This window comes from Somniosus microcephalus, chromosome 5 (genome assembly GCF_052327205.1).
Source record: "Somniosus microcephalus isolate GS21.2 chromosome 5, FLI_Smic_1.0, whole genome shotgun sequence".
Lineage (NCBI taxonomy): Eukaryota > Metazoa > Chordata > Chondrichthyes > Squaliformes > Somniosidae > Somniosus > Somniosus microcephalus.
Window position 1 is genome coordinate 212,525,437 of NC_140991.1, and position 19,178 is coordinate 212,544,614.

Below are 19,178 nucleotides of genomic sequence, written 5' to 3' on the forward strand. Positions count from 1 at the left end.
TGAGCAGGTTGGGCCTATAATTGGAGTTTAGAAGAATGAGAGGTGATCGTATTGAAACATAAAAGATGCTGAGGGGGCTTGACAAGGTAGATGCAGAGAGGATGTTTCCCCTCGTGGGGGAATCTGGAACGAGAGGCATAGTTTCAGAATAAGGGGTCGCCCATTTAAAACGGACTTGAGGAATTTCTTCTCTGAGGGTCGTGAATCTTTGGAATTCTCTACCCCAGAGAGCTGTGGAGGCTGGGTCATTAAATATATTTAAGGTGGAGATAGATTTTTGAACGATAAGGGAGTCAAGGGTTATGGGGATCAGGCAGGGAAGTCGAGTTGAGGCCAAGATCAGATCAGCCATGATCTTATTGAATGGCGGAGCAGCTCGAGGGGCCAAATGGCCTACTCCTGCTCCTATTTCTTATGTTCAGTGTAAGCAGCAGTGATGTCATCAAGCTGTCTAAACAGTAAATCACATTGATGAATTCTCACAGACAGCAAACCAGGAAGTAAAAAGCACTGATTACCATTCACTTTCTAAAAGTTTTACAGAGAGCAAGATAAAGATTGGGACATACACAAGGGGTTAAGGTAAAAGCTGAAATATCATAAACTTCAAAAAAAATTTAAAACTATATTTATTTTTAAAAATCTGGTAATTTTTATCATCATGTGGGCATCTAGTGCTAAATCCTGAAGTTACGGTCAGTTTCAGAGGGGTAATGACGGTGACGCCGACAGGTTCGCTGTCATTACCACCGCAAAACCCGGGCCATTATATTCAATTTTTTAATACCAAAATCATATTGCATTGAACATTGTGCTTTTTAAACAGCTGGTAGTGATTATTACAGGTCACTTGTACTGATCACTCTCAAGGGCACTGTGGCTGCAGTGTGTACCATCTACAAGATAGTGTAGGAAGTCGTCAAGACTTCTTCGGCAGCACCTCCCAAACCCGCGACCTCTACCACCTAGAAGGACAAGGGCAGCAGGAGTATGGGAAAACCATCACCTGCAAGTTTCCCTCCAAGTCACACACCATCCTGACTTGGAAATATATCGCCATTCCTTCATTGTCACCGGGTCAAAATCCTGGAACTCCCTACCTAACAGCATTATGGGAGTACCTTCACCGCACAGACGGCAGCGGTTCAAGAAGGCGGCTCACCACCACCTTCTCCAGGGCAATTAGGGATGGGTAATAAATGCTGGCCTTGCCAGCGACACCTACACCCCATGAACAAATAATAAAAAAACTGAGGAAAACTACGCCAAACACACACAACATTTATTTCCCCCAAACCAAGTACACAGAAGTAGGCATTTCTATGATTTGACATGCCTGTCTGTAAAACTGATATGTTAAAGAACATCTTTTGAACATTGACCCAACAGCATGGTTTAACAAAGGGATGAGCACTCTTCACTGCTTTCAAATAAAGTCTTAACAGCAACTCTACATTGGTCATAGCCAGTATATAAACTTTTGCTTTAGCTGGTCAGGAACTAAGTAACTTAAAATTTCATGAACCATTTCTCAAGAATATACAGTTAGATGGGATTAGCTCAAGCTTTACTAAATTGGTAATTGGCCAGATTGGATTTTTCCTGCTTTTGTGGACACGACATAACTGGGCATTTTTCCACATTGTTGGGTAGATGCTAGTGTTGTAGCTGTGTTGGAACAGCTTGACTTGCGACGCAGCTAGTTTTGGAGCACAAGCCTGCAGCATGACAGCCGGGATGTTGTTGGGGCCCATAGCCTTTGCTGCATCCAGTACGCTCAAATGTTTTATGATATCACGAGGAGTGAATCGAATAGGCTGAAGACTGGCTTCTGTGGTGGTGGGGACCTCAGAAGGAGGCCGAGATGGAGCATACGCTCTGCACTTCGGGCTGAAGGTGTTTGCGAACGCTTCAGCCTTGTCTTTTGCACTCGCATGCTGGGCTCCGCCATCATTGAGGATGGAGATGTTCATGGAACCTCCTCCTCCCATTAGTTGTTTAACTGGCCCATACCATTCACGACTGGATGTGGCAGGACTGCATAGCTTTGATCTGATCCGTTGGTTGTGGGATTGCTTAGCTCTGTCTATAGGATGTTGTTTCCGTTGCTTAGCATGTATGTAGTCTTGTGTTGTAGCTTCACCAGGTTTACACCTCATTTTTAGGTACGCCTGGTGCTGCTCCTGGCATGCTGTTCTACATGCCTCATTGAACCAGGCTTGGTCCGCTGGCTTGATGGTAATGCTGGAGTGAGGGATATGCCGGGCCATGAGGTTACAAATTGTGGTGGAATATAATTCTGCTGCTGCTGACGGCTCAGAGCGCCTCATGGATGCCCATTTTTCAGCTGCTAGATCTGTTCTGAATCTATCCCATTTAGCACGGTGGTAGTGCCACACAACACGATGAAGGGTGTCCTCTGTGAAGACGGGACTTGGTCTCCACAAGGACTGTGCAGTGTTCATTCCTACCAGTACTGTCGGGGACCAGATACATCTGCGACAGGTAGATTGGTGAGGACGAGGTCAAGTAGGTTTTTCCCCTCGTGTTGGTTCTCTCACTGCATGCCGCAGACAGCTATGTCCTCAGGACTCGGCCAGCTTGGTCAGTAGTGGTGTTACCGAGCCACTCTTGGTGATGGACATTGAAGTTCCCCATCCAGTGTACATTCTGTGCTGTTGCTACCTTCAGTGCTTCTCCCAGGTGGTAATTTTGAAATTTGTCCTCCTTGTACTTCCTTCCTCTTGGGGAGGGATTAAACTAAAATGGCAGGGGGTTGGGAACCTGTGCAGGGAGACAGAGGAAAGGGAAGCAAGGATAGAAACAAAAGACAGGAAAGAGAAAAGCAAAAGTGGAAAGCAGAGAAATCAAAGGTGTAAATCAAACAGGGCTACAGTAAATAATAATTCTAAAAGGACTAAGAGTGTTAAAAAAAACAAGCCTGAAGGCTTTGTGTCTTAATGCGAAGAACATTCGTAATAAGGTGGATGAATTAGCGTCACAAATAGATGTAAACGGATGTGATATAATTGGGATTACGGAGACATGGCTCCAGGGTGACCAAGGCTCGGAATTCAAAATCCAGGGGTATTCAATACAGGAAACTTTAGATTTACCGGCCCCTAAATAACCGGAAATTTCGGTTAACCGGCAAAATTCAGGAGTAGGTTCAGGTAAGTTTTATTACTTGCCTTCCTCGATCTGTTGCTGTGCAAGGGTGTGGCTGCAGTTGTTGCTAAGCTACAGAGACGCTTGGAACTTGTGGCCATTGTTCTGAACCTGTTGCTAAGCAACAGGGTTTGTTGCTTTATACGGAGCTCTCAGCTCTGTATCTTTTACTATAGCTTTCGGTTATCTGGAATTTTTGATGAATCGGCGTCCCGTCGGTGCCGGATAAAAAAAAGTTTCCTGTATTCAGGAAGGACAGAGATAAGGAGGTGGGGTAGCATTGCTGGTTAAAGAGGAGATTAACACAATAGTAAGGAAGGATATTAGCTCTGATGATGTGGAATCTTATGGGTAGAGCTGAGAAATACCAGGGGCAGAAAACGTTAGTGGGAGTTGTATACAGACCCCCAAACAGTAATGCTGAGGTTGGGGATGGCATTAAACGGGAAATTAGAGACGCAGGCAATAAGGGCACAGCAGTTATCATGGGTGACTTTAATCTACATCTAGATTGGGCTAACCAAATTAGTAACAATACTGTGGAGGAGGAATTCCTAGGATGGTTTCCTGGACCAATATGATGGTATGAGGCGCAAGTTGGCTAGGATGGATTGGGGAGCGTTACTTAAAGGGTTGACAGTGGATAGGCAATGGCAAACATTTAAAGATCACATGGATGAACTACAGAATTTGTTCATCCCTGTTTTGCATAAAAAATTAAAAAGGTGACACAACCGTGGCTAACAAGGGAAATTAGGGATAGCATACGATCCAAGGAGAGGACATATAAATTGGCCAGAAAAGGCAGCAAACCTGAGGATTGGGAGCAGTTTAAGATTCAGCAAAGGAGGACAAAGGGATTAATTAAGAGGGGGACAATAGAATATGAGAGTAAGCTTTCAGGGAACATAAAAACTGATTGTAAATGCTTCTATAGATATGTGAAGAGAAAAAGATTGGTGAAGTCAAGCGTAGGTCCCTTGCAGTCAGAATCAGGGGAATTTATAATGGGGAACCAAGAAATGGCAGACCAATTAAATACATACTTTGGTTTTGTCTTCACAAAGGAGGACTCAAATAACCTCCCAGAGATGCCGGGGAACATAGGGTCTAATGAGAGGGAGGAATTGAATGAAATCAGTATTTGTAGGGAAATGTTATTAGGGAAATTGATGGGATTGAAGGCCGATAAATCCCCAGGGCCTGATAATCTACATCCTAGGGTACTTAAGGAAGTGGCCCTAGAAATAGTAGATGCATTGCTGGTCATCTTCCAAAATTCTATAGACTGGAGCAGTTCCCATGGATTGGAGGGTAGCTAATGTAACCCCACTATTTAAAAAAGGTGGTAGAGAGAAAATGGGGAATTATAGACTGGTAAGCCTGACATCGGTAGTGGGGAAAATGCTAGAGTCCATTATAAAAGATGTAATAGCAGGGCACTTGGAAAACAGTGACAGGATCGGACAAAGTCAACATGGATTTACAAAAGATAAATCCTGCTTGACTAATCTACTGGAATTTTTTGAGGATGTAACTGGTAGAATAGATAAGGGAGAACCAGTGGATGTGGTGTATTTGGACTTTCAGAAGGCTTTCGATAAGGTCCCGCATAAGAGATTAGTGTGCAAAGTTAAAGCACATGGGATTGGGGGCAAGGTACTGACTTGGATAGAGAACTGGTTGGCAGACAGGAAGCAAAGAGTTGGAATAAATGGGTCTTTTTCCGAGTGGCAGGCAGTGACTAGTGGGGTACCGCAGGGATCGGTGCTAGGACCCCAGCTATTCACAATATATATTAATGATCTAGACGAGGGAACTAGATGTAATATCTCCAAGTTTGCAGTCGACACAAAGCTGGGTGGGCGTGTGTGCTGTGAGGAGGATGCCGAGAAACTCCAGTATGATTTGGACAGGTTGGGTGATTGGGCAGATGCATGGCAGATGCAGTATAATGTGGATAAATGCGAGGTTATCCACTTTGGTGGCAAAAACAGGAAGACAGATTATTATCTGAACGGCAATAGATTGGGAAAAGGGGAAGTGCAACGAGACCTGGGTGTCCTTGTGCACCAGTCGCTGAAGGTAAGCATGCAGGTGCAGCAGGCGGTTAAGAAGGCAAATGGTATGCTGGCCTTCATAGCGAGAGGATTCGAGTACAGGAACAAGGATGTCTTGCTGCAGCTGTACAGGGCCTTGGTGAGACCACACCTTGAGTATTGTGTGCAGTTTTGGTCGCCTTATCTGAGGAAGGATGTTCTTGGCATGGAGGGAGTGCAGCGAAGATTCACCAGACTGATACCTGAGATGGCAGGAATGATGTATGAGGAGAGATTGGGTCGATTGGGCTTATACTTGCTGGAGTTTAGAAGAATGAGAGGGGATCTCATTGAAACCTATAAAATTCTAACAGGACTAGACAGACTAGATGCAGGAAGGATGTTCCCGATGGCGGGGGAGTCAAGAACCAGGGGTCACAGTCTAAGGATAAGGGGTAAGCCATTTAGGACAGAAATGAGGAGGAATTTCTTCACCCAGAGAGTGGTGAACCTGTGGAATTCTCTATCACAAAAGGCAGTAGAGGCCAATTCATTAAATATATTCAAGAAGGAGTTGGATATATTTCTCAAGGCTAAAGGGATCAAGGGGTATGGGGAGAAAGCAGGGACCGGGTACTGAATTTGGATGATCAGCCATGATCGCATTGAATGGCGGAGCAGGCTCGAGGGGCCGAATGGCCTACTCCTGCCCCTATCTTCTATGTTTCCTATCACATGGCTTTTATGAAGCCACAGTGATCCAATTCCCAATGGATTTTCTCCATTGGATGATGAAGCTGAATTCTGGTGTATGATGGAATAAATCCAAAGAAAAAATGCATGAGGAATATGGTACCAAAATTAAGCAATTTTAATGTTTTGTATATGAACTAAAATGGAATTGTATTAATGCAATTTTATATAATCTTGACTGTAGGAAACTACGGTGGTGGGGGCAGTCGTGGATTTGGTGGCCGTAACAGATACTAATACAGTAACAACCCATTCCAAGGGTAAGTGTATGATACATTCCTATTATTGCTGAATGTATTACTGTTTATAGTACGAATAATAAAGATTTAAAGTTACTTCTAATGTTGTGTTGAATGTTTGAATCCTTAGAACCTCAGAAGGTTTCAAGTAATAATGGGTTTCACATCTTTTAAAGATGCATTTCCTTTGTATTCTTGCCCCAGTTAGATATGCACAACTATTCATAATTGTAGCAAGTTGTCTGAGGAGGAATAATGTAGCCACAATTTATTTTAACTAACTTTGTTCTGGAAAACATATGGTTCATTCGACATACCACTTCTTGAGGGCTTTGTACCATTTCAGTGTTAAATGGATACTAACATTGGATTTTTATGATTAACTGCTGCTTACTGTTTACCTCTATTTTATTGTAACAGGCATCACTATATAAATAGGGGAGGATGAGAGCCCAGAGTTTACATGACAGCTGCAGGTTATTCTCTCAGCAAAATTTTAAGGAAAAAATTTATCTCAGCGGAACATAAAAAGGCAGTGAGATGACGGAAGACTCCAGAGCACAGGCAGAGAAAACCATTTTGTCAATTCTTGGGATTGTTTAATTGAGCGGACTCTTGATGTGGAGAAAGGACTGTAAAGATGCCTTGGAGACAGATTTCTAGCTTTTTAAATTTTCTTTGCTGTAGTATCTTTGTAGTGTTCTACATAAGTTCCAATGTGGAATTGTTATGAGTTTGAGGGGATTTTTTGACATTTAAATATTCCTAGATGCACTGAGAATTTTATGAGAGCTATGAACCAGGATCATGGAGTTATAATATTCAGCCTTTCTATGTTAAATATCTGCAGTGTGTAGAGTTTGGAAAATGTTGTATGTCCACAGTAACTTTAATAAAATCCCAAAAAAAAGAAAAGGGGGTGTGTAATTGTTTTCTTAGGTAGATTTGTTGTGGGTGGGTAAAATGTTCAGTCTTTGACACAGCCAGGGAAATGCAAGGACTGCTAATCAGACGAAAGGTGCAGAGATGAATCTTCAAGTCCTCAGAATTAAAAACTGCTAGAACTGAGAATGGTTTCTGCAAGAAGGAGAGATCCTTAGATCTTGTAGATACAGCGGCTACTTCATCGGCCAGGAAAGGCATGATCCGGCGTTAAACAGCAAGTGGTTTACACTTCCAAGAAAACAGGTCTAGCACAAGAAGTCTGGACAAAGAAGCCTAATTTCAGCCAGCACTCTTATAACAGTGAGTGGTATTCATGCAACAAAAGCTTTAACTGCAGTAAATTTAAAGAGGAGGCCAACGAAAACAGATGTGTCTTATAGAGCAGAATAGAGCTAAGCATCAGTTAAACTTCACCATGTAGGTAAGATATTATTTAATTGTCTTTTATTTTGCAGAAGTGAAGAGGTGGTCAATACAATAATAGCTCATAGCAAACTAGCAGATAATGTTTGTTTTATATTTTCAATTCGTTCCATAGTTCCACATATTTCATTTGTAGGAATTTATATCTAGGCCAAGACCTTTTTGTGCAGAGTTAAATTTGTGCAAAATTAATAACTTATGGTTTCTTTGTGCCTAACTAATACCTTTTCTGTGCTATTTAAGGTTATAGTATCTGAAGGTGGGTGTTGATTGTCCACTGGATCTTAAACTGAGAGCTGCCAGACTTCATTCCACATGTGATCAGAGCCATCCTCAGCCAGCATCTGACCTCTATCAACTGGTCTGAGCTGCACTGAAACTGAAATCACAGTGGTGAGGGCAGTGATCTTGGCTATAAGTAGGTAAGTGTACAGAACACAGTAATATACTTCTTTGAATAATTAAATTGCACTGAAGGGATTTGGAATGTCAGAATTGAAAGCATCTATTTAATGCTTGCTAATCTTGAAGCCAAGTTATGTTGGAGGATCACTAACCTTGCCTTAAAAATACTATTTTTTTTAGCATATGGACAGAACTTTGTATAATGAAAATGTAACTCTTGTTTTAAAACTTGACTCTTAGTATAGTGAAGCTTACTAAAGCACATTTTGGTTATTGGTAATTTTTCAGAATCCTGGTTTTCTTAACTTTGGTAAACACACAGATTGTTGCTCCATCAGCCCAGTTTCTCAAACAGACACAATATTTCACATAATTGATAATAAAATAGCTGAGCATGAACATCTAGCTGTCTTTCAATAGTAGATTCCCTCCTAGAATCTGGCTGGAGCTAGTTCTATTCTTTGCAGAGTGTGCCTTTAACAATGTGCTCCTGTTTAAAATTCATTTTAAATGCTTAATGTACTTGTGATTTAATAAAATGCAAACTTTTCAGAAAATAAGGGAGATGAGTTGTGAAGAAACAGGGACGGTATCCTAACTCGGTCAAAAGAAACATGCAGATCAGATAAACGTACTGCCAAGTTTACTATTTTTGCTGGCAAAAGTGCTATATCTTTTAATTAAGGTTCGCAATTGTATTTTTTTTAAGTTCCACTTAACACCGGGTCCTGGAAACATTTCTTCAAGCAAAGGTCAAGTAATCAGAACTGATCTTGTCTAATTTTTTTTTGGGGTGGGGGGGCGGTTGTCTATTTTTTTGTTTCCTTCCGGCTATTCCTGTTAGGAAGTGCCAGGCTTCTATGTTCCCTGTAAGTGCCGAGCAGATGGTTGCCCAAAAATGAGATTTTGGGGGGCATTATATGATGATGTATTTATAATCAGTAGATTCATTTAATTTTACTGGAAGGATGCTAAGTTTAACAACTTATCAAATATAGCATGCATTTAAAAATAAAAAATATATGGGGGCAACCTGAATTGGCAAATGGATTCTCTTGTGGCAAATAGCTTATAAGAACATAAGACGTAGGAGCAGGAGTAGGTCATTTGGCCCCTCGAGCCTGCTCCACCATTCAATAAGATCATGGCTGACCTGATCTTGGCCTCAACTCCACTTCCCTGCCCACTCTCCATAACCCTTGACACCTTTACCTTTCAAAAATCTGTCTACACCTTAAATATATTCAATGACCCTGCCTCCACAGCTCTTTGGGGAAGAGAATGCCAAAGATTCACGACCCTCTGAGAGAAGAAATTCCTCCTCATTTCTGATTTAAAAGGGTGCCCCCTTATTCTGAAATTATGCCCCCTAGTTCTAGATTCCCCCACAAGGGGAAACATCCTCTCTGCATCTACCCTGTCAAGCCCCTTCAGAATCTTATGTTTCAGTAAGATCCCCTCTCATTCTTCTAAACTCCAATGAGTATAGGCCCAACCTGCTCAACCTCCCCTCATAAGACAACCCCTTCATCTCCGGAATCAACCTCGTGAGCCTTCTCTGAACTGCCTCCAATGCAAGTATATCCTTCCTTAAATAAGGAGACCAAAACTGTACGCAGTACTCCAGGTATGGTCTCACCAACGCCCTGTACAGTTGTAACAGGACTTCCCTACTTTTATACTCCATTCCCTTTGCAATAAAAGCCAACATTCCATTTGCCTTCCTAATTACTTGCTGTACCTGCATGCTAACTTATAGGATGGGTATTTGTAGGCAGCTGGAACTTCCTAGCAAAATTATGGTGGATGAAGGGGGCAATAAATAGCTATGAAACTTTGTATTGACCCCTTGACTGAAATTATTCCTGTTTAATATAGGTTCCATTCCTTAAGGTGTGCTGCACAGCCATGTGGAGCAAAAGTGTCCAGGCATGATCTTTAAGCATTCAGTTTGATAATCTCATCTTGAGCATTGGTGGGTGGTTTCAGGAACAGCGACTTATATTTATATATTGGAATTGGCATTGGAGTCGAGCTGTATAATGTGCATGTATGGATGGTGGGTATGAATAGTATCGGACAAAGATGTAATAGTGCTCTTTTCTGCCTATCTTTTTCTCTTCCTCCTCGCCCCCTCCCCGCCCTTACCCCTAGTAGTCAGAACCTGCTATTACTCGCTGTTAGGTTGAAATATGAAGAGCGGTAACTTAAAATAAGGTACTGGAGGGTAGTTGATAGCCATGGAAATGTTCTCTGACACATATTCATTTCAGGGAATGGGGAGAAAATTAGCCAAAATATGATCAACACTAACTTTTTCGAAAAATAGTAATATTCAGATGTTAAACTTCAGTTCTGTAACAAAGTTAATGCTGTTTTGGTAATTTCTGTGGAATTAATCTAAGGGGGTTTAAATGCAATTGAAAAGTGTCTAGAAAAGCATCTCCAGATTGTATGAATTTACTAAAGTTTTCCCAAAGCTTCCTATACACTATGATGGAATGCTGAGCCATATGGGCCAAAGAGATCTTGGTTAAGACTATTTTTTGCTGATCACAGCTGGCGTAGTGAAAGTGGTGGTCCAACAGTTGGTCTAAGCATCCCTCGGCTGAGGTTCTTGTTCCCTTATTGCTAACCAATGGTCCCTGTTGGAAATGTTCTAATAGCGAATGTTGGATTAGGAGAGGATCAGGCCTGATTGGGTCTCTGGTCAAATACCCCATGAGTGCCTGCTATCATGAAGAATGATCACTTGAAGAGGGCTTCTTTTATTTGTGGATCTGCACTGTAGAAATGTTCATTATAATCTATTGATAATTTGAAATTGCTTATTCTCTTCACTATTCATTTCTGTGAAATGTGGAACTTACATTTGGATTGTGATGCTTTTTTTCCTCCCTTTCCAGGAGCTGATATGGAATTCAATGGATCGTGGATGTTTTTGACAAGGATGCCAAGCTCTATAAATTGATAGCTTTTCATTCAGTGACAGGTTTTAAAGGTAGTTTTGATTAGAAGCTCCAATTTACTTAATTTAGTGGTGAGACATGCGGGATGTGGCAATTCACTCATCACACTGCTGTCATTGTAGTTTCTCATCTGTTAGCAGTCATCTATGGAAGTCCTGTGTATGGATGGAAATGGCAAACAGGAATGATAAATTACATGGAGAAAGTTACTGCGGAAAATTACTTGTTGCAAGAGTACAATAAGGGGCCACAGATTCAAAAGGCAAATTTAGAACTAAGATCAGGAAGTTCTTCACACATTAGGTAATCGATATATGGCAGTGTTTCTCAAACTGGTGGTCTGTAGTCTTTCCAGGGGGTCTGTGGCCGGAGGTAATTTCAGGCCCACTCCTCTATAAAACTGACACTGATTCAGTTCTTGTGAATTATTCTCAATGGCTCCTCACAGGGGCCTACAGCTCTCACTCACTTTGCAACAAGCGCTCTGTGCCGGTCGAGCCAATTCCTCTCCCTGGTGCCACAACCCTGTGCCATCCTCCCGACACATGAGCAGAGTGCCTGCGGGGCCCTTCAAACACATATAATCCCACAGTGCAGCTGTTACAGAGCATGCCAGTGGGACAGAATGGCAGTGAGTCATGCTTCCAGCAGCATGTGCATGGGTGCTCGTGCCCTTATTCACTTTGGTCAACCTGCTGACTGCTTTAAAAATTGTCCAGCACTAAGTGGCTAATAGTGGCCATCGGTTGCTGCGGAGTGCCTAGAATTGATGTGAGAAGCAGACACACCCATCTCACTGATATCTGTGTAAATACCTGTTTCCTTAAAAGCATTATTAAAACACTGTTTACATGCAGCACTTCAATATTATGAGTATTATATAGTGTTATAATTTAGATTGGGGTTTAGTGATTACTAATTGATTTGAAAAGGGGTCCTTCAAGCAAAAGAGTTTGAGAACCACTGATATATGGAATGGACTTCTGGATGGAGTAGTAGAGACAAAAACCTTGGAATCATTTAAGAACTAATTGGATGCTATTGGTCTGCAATTCATGCACAACGTACTATGTAGAGTATACAGTCATAGTTCTTCCAAACCTCTCTATACTTCTGTTCCTTTTCAAAAGTGGGATGTGCTGGATATGAACACGGGTAGAACTTCAATTAATTGAGGGGTGGAAAGAAACCTTTCTTTTTGTAAATTGAACTTTAAATTCTACCACTGCAATCTTTCTCAAATGTGTAATCTCAGTAACTGAAAGTCTCAAGTTGGATGTGGAAATCGTGAGAACTATCTAAGGAATATTAAGTAAATGATGGCAATACGGTATTGCTGAAGTGCTCAAAGGACAATAGTGGTTTATGTACGCTGACGACACCCAGCTCTACCTCACTACCACGTCTCTCGACCCCTCCAGTGTCTCTAAATTGTCAGACTGCTTCTCCGACATCCAGTTCTGGATGAGCAGAAATTTTCTCCAATTAAATATTGGGAAGACCGAAGCCATTGTTTTCGATCCCCGCCACAAATTCCGTTCCCTAGCCACTGACTCCATCCCTCTCCCTAACATCTGTCTGAACCACACTGTTCGCAACCTTGGTGTCATATTTGACCCTGAAATGAGCTTCCGACCACATTCCGCAGCATAATTAAGACCGCTTATTTCCACCTCCGTAACATCACCAGTCTCCGCCCTTGCCTCAGCTGCTGAAACCCTCGTCCATGCCTTTGTTACCTCTAGACTTGACTATTCCAACGTACTCCACAACCCCCTGAGATATCTGCGCTCCTCTAATTCTGCCCTCTTGAGCATCCCTAATTATAATCGCTCAACCATTGATGGATGTACCTTCAGCTGCCTAGGCCCTAAGCTCTGGAATTCCCTGCCTAAACCTCTCCGCCTCGCTACCTCTCTTTCCTCCTTTAAGATGCTCCTTAAAATCTACCTCTTTCATCAAGCTTTAGGTCACCTGCCCTAATTTCTTCCTTATGTGGCTCGGTGTCAAATTTTTTGTCTTTTAATACCCCTGTGAATCACTGTGGGACGTTTTACTACGTTAAAGGCGCTATATAAATACAAGCTGTTGTTTATATAGACCACTTTTAATTCTACACATATATTCAGAGATTGGTATGACAAACCACCTGTTGCAGATTATTTTGTTGTTAGTTTATGTTGGATCACTTCCCTTGGTGTACATATTTCCATAATTAAGTTGACTGTCCAACTTTTCCCTTGGTACTATGAACATTTGGCTTTCTTTGTTCTTTGCTTTATGAAGCTAACATTTTTATGATTCAGCACAATACACCAATAAATTTGTAGTTTTCTTTATTTGTCATTACACCTTATTTGGAAATTTTAATTGAAGTATCTACTATCTGGGTTTATTGCTGCAGGCGTAATAATGAATAAATCGCCTCTCTTATGGTGTTAGAGGAAAAGAAACCCATCTGAGAAATTAAGCAAGATGAACTATATGCATTCTATTGGAGTTGCACCTGGTAATTATGCTTTTTATGAGGAGTTGTTCTCAGTGAAACTATTGAGGCTCACATGGGTGGACAGGTTCGAGGTGGCAATTACAGGGTATGATGCGAAAGGATGGCAATGGTGCAGCTCATATAGGTTTGAGTGATAACAGGCTTACGGTGAGAGCTAAGGCGAGCTTGTTGCTTCCATTACCTCCGGAATACAGTTGTAGACACCCTGGCTGATGGAGGGGAATCCACTGTTGGAACAGGAGCTTCACATCCCATGCATTCCATCACAGCTGAAGTTTTTTTTAATGCCATGCTATTTCTGTGAGTTGGAGGAATAAAGAGAGAAAGCTATGTGGGCCAGATAACCACTATTTATACCTGATTGGAATTGCTCTTATGACAAAAAAAAGTTTTAAAACTTTTTTTTCCTCTAAGCTAGTACAGTGATTAAGAGCAGGAAACTAACCTACTTTATCAAATTAACTAGATAAATAATTAATACAACAATAAATAATCAAAAAGATTTTAACTAATTAAATAAACAAGGTTAGACTAAGATATGGCGGAGCCGGTTGTGTGTCTGGACTACAGTATGGGAGTTTGTGGACAGCGATACTGTCCCGAGCGAACACATCTGCAGTAGATGTCTCTGTCTCGAATCTCTCTGGCTCAGGGTCATTGAGCTGGAGTGCGAGTTGGAGACACTCCGACACAAGAGAAAGGGAAGAGTATCTGGATAGTTGGCTCCAGACTTCGGTCACACCTCGTAGAGAGGTGCAGGTTCTGAACGGGGTTGGTGTGACCGATAATGTGCAGAGTAAGGGGAGCCCAGGTAAGAAAGGGAATGAGGATCCACAGAAACTGATCCTATCCAACAGGTACTTGCTACATGTGAGGATAAGGATAAACACTGTTGGAAGGGCAGCCAGAATGCGGACCATGGCACTTTGGAGCAGGAGGCTGTCCTAAGTGGGGAGGAGGAGAGGAAGCGTAATGAGGTAATTGTTGGGGATTCTATAATTAGGGAGACAGATAGCATCCTTTGTAAGCAAGATCGAGAGTCCCACATGGTATGGTGCCAGGTTGAGGGACATCTCAAACCGGCTTGAAAGGATATTGGAGAGGAAGGGGAAGGATCCAGTCATAGTGGTCCATGTTGGGACCAACAACATAGGGAAGAGTAGGCATGAGGTCTTGTTTGGGGAGTACTAGGAGCTAAATTGAAGAACAGGACCTCAAGGGTTATAATCTCTGGATTATTACCTGAGCCATGTGCAAATTGGTGTAGGGATAAGTTGATTAGGGAAGTGAACACGTAGCTAAAGGAGTGGTTTGGGAAAGAGGGGTTGCATTTCATGGGGCACTGACACCAGTATTGGGACAGGAAGGAACTGTACCATTGGAACGAGCACCACCGGAACCAATCTGACATGAGGGTCCTAGCGGAAAGGATAAATAGGGCGGTCACAAGGACTTTAAACTAGTAAATGGGGTTGAGGGCTCGGGTGGAAATTGGAGTGCAAATAGTAGTTCAAAAACAAACAAAAGGGAAGAGAGTAAAGTAACAGTCAGAATTTGTGCTTTAGGCACTACAGGTAAAGGGAAGATTAAAAGATGTAAAGCGATTAAACCAGGAGAGAGAAATAAACGTGAGTAAAACATTAGAGCTGAAGGACAGGCTAGGGTGTGTGGCCCAAATAAGCGTTCTTTATACAAACGCACAGAGTATAGAAGGAATAAATACAATGAACTGCAGGTGTGAATTCAAATTGGAGGGTATGACGTAGCCATTACTGAGACATCGCTGCAAGACGGTCAGGACTGGGAACTAAATATGCCAGGTTATAAGGTCTACAGGAAAGATGGGGGAAATGGCAGAGGGGGAGGAGTAGCCTTAGTGATTAAGGATGAAATCACTTCAATGATAGAATATAAAAAGAGGTAAGCAGGCAGTGGAGACTTGATGAGTAGAAATAGGAAAGGATTTAAGACTAGTGAGAGTTGTGTATAGGCACCTTGGTAGCTGCTGTGAAGTGCTAGATTGTATAGATGCAGAGCTTGGACAAATGTGTAGCAAAGACAGAGTGGTTTTAATGGGGGATTTTAACTTTCATATAGATTGTGATAAGCAGGCTAGCACCTGTCAGAAAGGTAGTGAATTTCTTGAGAGTGTCCGGGATAGTTTTCTGTAACAATATGTCCTGGAGGCAACAAGGGGGCAAGCCATATTACATTTAGTAATGAGCCAGATTTAGTTAACAGCCTAACTGAGTATTTATCCAATAGCGATCATAACTTGATCGAGTTCAACGTAGCATTTTGAAAGGGAGAAATGCGCAACAGCTGCTAAGATTCTAGATGTAGGTAAGGCCGACTTCATTGGGATGAGGCAGAGACTTGTCCACAGTAAACTGGGCAAATCTGTTAATGGGTAAAATGACAGAAGATCAGTGGGAGATGTTTAAAGAAGAATTTAACGTGATACAGAACCAGTTTATACCCCTGAGGGGCAAGAGCTCTACTTGCCAAAAAAAAAGCCATGGATGACTAAAGAGGTAAGGGAAAGCATAAAACTAAAAGAAAAAGCAAACAAAAATAACACAGATCCTCGTGAACGGAAAAGATACAAAGAACAGCAAAAGTCACAAAACAGTAAGTGCTACAAAAAGGGAATATGAAAAGAAACTTTCAAGGGATATCAAAATCAGTATGAAGAATTTTTACAATTACATTAGGAAAAAGAGGGTAGTCAGGAGCAATGTTGGCCCCTTAAATACTGAAAGTGGTGATACTGTCAATGATAAGGAAATGATGGACATGCTGAATAATTACTTTGCGTCAGTATTTACAGTAGAAGATAGCATGCTGGAATTCCCAAAGAAGTTAATATTGAATCGGGGACATGGACTCAATAAATTTAACATAAGTAAAATAATAGTAATGAAAATAATCGCACTAAAGAGTGACAAATCCCCAGGATCAGATGGTTTCTAACCCAGGGTTTTAAAGGAAGTAGGTGAGCACATTGTAGATGCCCTAACTGCAGTCTTCCAAAGTTCTCTAGATTCAGGAACCGTTCCTTTAGATTGGAAAATTGTGCATGTCACTCTGCTATTTAAGAATGGGGAGAGAGAAACCAGGGAATTATAGACCAGTTAGCCTAACGTCTGTTGTTGGGAAATTGCTAGGGTCTATAATTAAGGATAGGGTGACTGAACACCTCAAATTTTCAGTTGATCAGAGAGAGCCAGCATGGATTTGTGAAAGGTAGGTTATGCCTGACAAATCTGATTGAATTTTTTGAAGAGTTGACTAAAGTAGTGGACAGGGGAATGTTTATGGATGTTATTTATATGGACTTCCAGAAGGCATTTGATAAAGCCACACATAAGTAGAAGCCCACAAAATGGAGGGCAAATTATTGACCTGGTTAGGAAATTGGCTGAGTGGCAGGAGACAGAGTAGGGATAATGGGTAGGTACTCAAATTGGCAGGATGTGACTAGTAGTGTCCCGCAGGGATCTGTGTTGGGGCCTCAACTATTCACAATATTTATTAACGACTTAGATGATGGCATAGAAAGTCATATATCCAAATTTGCCGATGACACACAGGTGGCATTGTAGGCCGTGTAGATGAAAACATAAAATTACAAAGGGATATTGTTAAGATTAAGTGAATGGGCAAAAATGCAGCAAATGGATTTCAATGTAAGCAAATGTGAGGTCATCCACTTCGGACCTAAAAAAGATAGAACAGGGTACTTTCTAAATGGTGAAAGGCTAAAAACAGTGGAGGTTCAAAGAGGCTTGGGGGTCCAGGTGCATAGATCATTAAAATGCCATGAACAGGCACAGAAAATAATCAAAAAGGCTAATGGGATGCTGGCCTTTAAATGTAGACTAGAATATAAGGGGGTAGAAGTTCTGCTGCAGCTATACAAAACCCTGGTTGGACCACACCTGGTGTACTGTGAGCAGTTCTGGGCACCACACCGCAGGAAGGATTATATTGGCCTTGGAGGGAGTGCTGCGTAGGTTTACCAGAATGATACCCGGACTTCAAGGGTTGTTACGAGGAGAGATTACACAAATTAGGGTTGTATTCCCTAGAATTTAGAAGGTTAAGGGGTGATCTGATTGAAGTTTTCAAGATATTAAGGGGAACAGATAGGGAGAAACAATTTCTGCTGGTTGGGGATTCTAGGACTCGGGGCATAGTCTAAAAATTAGAGCCAGACCTTTCAGGAGTGAAATTAGGAAACCATTCTACATACAAAGGGTGGTAGAAGTTTAGACCTCTTCCACAAATGGCAATTGATGCTAGATCAATTGTTAATTTTAAATCTGAGATTGATAACTTTTGGTTAACCAAAGGTGTTAAGGGATATGGGCCAAAGATACGGAGTTAGGTCGCAGATCAGACATGATCTCATTGATTGGCAAATCAGGCTCGAGGGGCTGAATGGCCTACTCATTGTTCCTATGACAAGAATGTAGGGGAAAAGGTTACATTACCCTGCAACCACTACTCAAGTTGAGCACAACTTCTTAAATAATAGCTTTAGTACAATAATTTGGCCATTAACCTACCCTGAATAAGAACTCATGCACGCTGCAGTAGTACTGAAAGGGATAAAGGGCTAAAAATTCATGTCTTCAGTGCCACGAGATGGTGCTAAAACACCGGCTACAGCCAGCTGGTGGCGGTTCCAGCGACGGGCAACGTTTGAGTTGCTGGTATCGATGCCAGTAAACTCGATCACTGGGGACATTTAAATTAGAGATCATGACATCAGTGAGTGCGCAGCGCTCACTTAACGACCAATTTCCTAATTTGGTTTTGGCCATTGCAGTTACCGCGTGGAGAAAGCAACAGGTAGAGCTGGCGTGCAGCAGCAGAAAGCTGGCTCTAGCGACGATATTTAAAGGGATCATCACCTGACAGGGTTTTGCAGTTTGAGTGGCTGTGTGCTACGTCCTGCAACTGCAAGAATATTCTTCAGTTATTTCAAGGTTATTTGGTATCGGAGTGTTCTGGCAAGTACAAAACTTACTCATTTTTGAAATGCTTTAAACTACAATATTTGCTAAAAGTCATGGGGGATGTACTGGCAGTCAGCCTCACCCTCCAGGGTCTACGGCAGAGGCAGCGAGAAAGACGAATATGTGCACAGAGGGAGGAGGAGGGCCATCAGGGTTCTCAACAGGAGGCCTTACCCACCTAGGATCTTCCAACAGCACTTCTCCTACCTCCAATTAAGCGAGGAGCTGTGTATTAGGAGGCTCTGCTTCACCAAGGAGGAGGCCACAGAACTCTGCCACCTCCTGCAACCAGACCTCCCGCCTCAGACCAGGGCGACCTCAGCTCTCCCAGTGGCAGTGAAGGTCACCATGGCCCTCAATTTCTTCGCCAGTGGATCCTTCCAGTCTGCAGCAGAAGACCTATCTAACATCTCACAGTTCGCAATCCATTGCTGCATCTGGGAGGTCACTGAGGCTCTCTACACCAGGAGAAGGGGCTATGTTGGCTTCCCTCTCACCAGAGAAGCAGGACAAGCGTGCATGTAGCTTTGCCAGGATAGCAGGCTTCCCCATGGTGCAGGGTGCCATCGACTGCACCCACGTGGCTTTGCGGGCCCCGCATGACAATCCTGAGATCTTCCCTAACTGCAAAGGCTACCGCTCACTTAAATGTGCAGTTGTGTGACCACGCACAGCGAATGCTCAATGTCAATGCCAGCTATCCT

The 19,178-nt window shown here is 42.3% G+C and overlaps 1 protein-coding gene across 11 annotated transcripts in view; it reads left to right on the plus strand.

The window, feature by feature from the left end:
* The window catches only part of LOC147117568 (heterogeneous nuclear ribonucleoproteins A2/B1-like), a 31,068-nt gene extending 17,792 nt beyond the window's left edge, over positions 1-13,276 (plus strand). For 7 of the 11 annotated variants that reach the window (XM_085988656.1, XM_085988663.1, XM_085988660.1 and 4 more), the window contains 4 exons: positions 6,145-6,220; positions 6,620-7,444; positions 7,811-7,989; positions 9,851-13,276. In XM_085988656.1, the coding sequence (XP_085844782.1) occupies positions 6,145-6,197 (53 nt within the window). In that variant the 3' untranslated portion in view covers positions 6,198-6,220; positions 6,620-7,444; positions 7,811-7,989; positions 9,851-13,276. The remainder of the gene's footprint in view (positions 1-6,144; positions 6,221-6,619; positions 7,445-7,810; positions 7,990-9,850) is intronic. The other 4 variants (XM_085988661.1, XM_085988655.1, XM_085988654.1 and 1 more) reach the window with 3 other exon arrangements.
* The last annotated feature ends 5,902 nt before the right edge of the window (positions 13,277-19,178 follow it).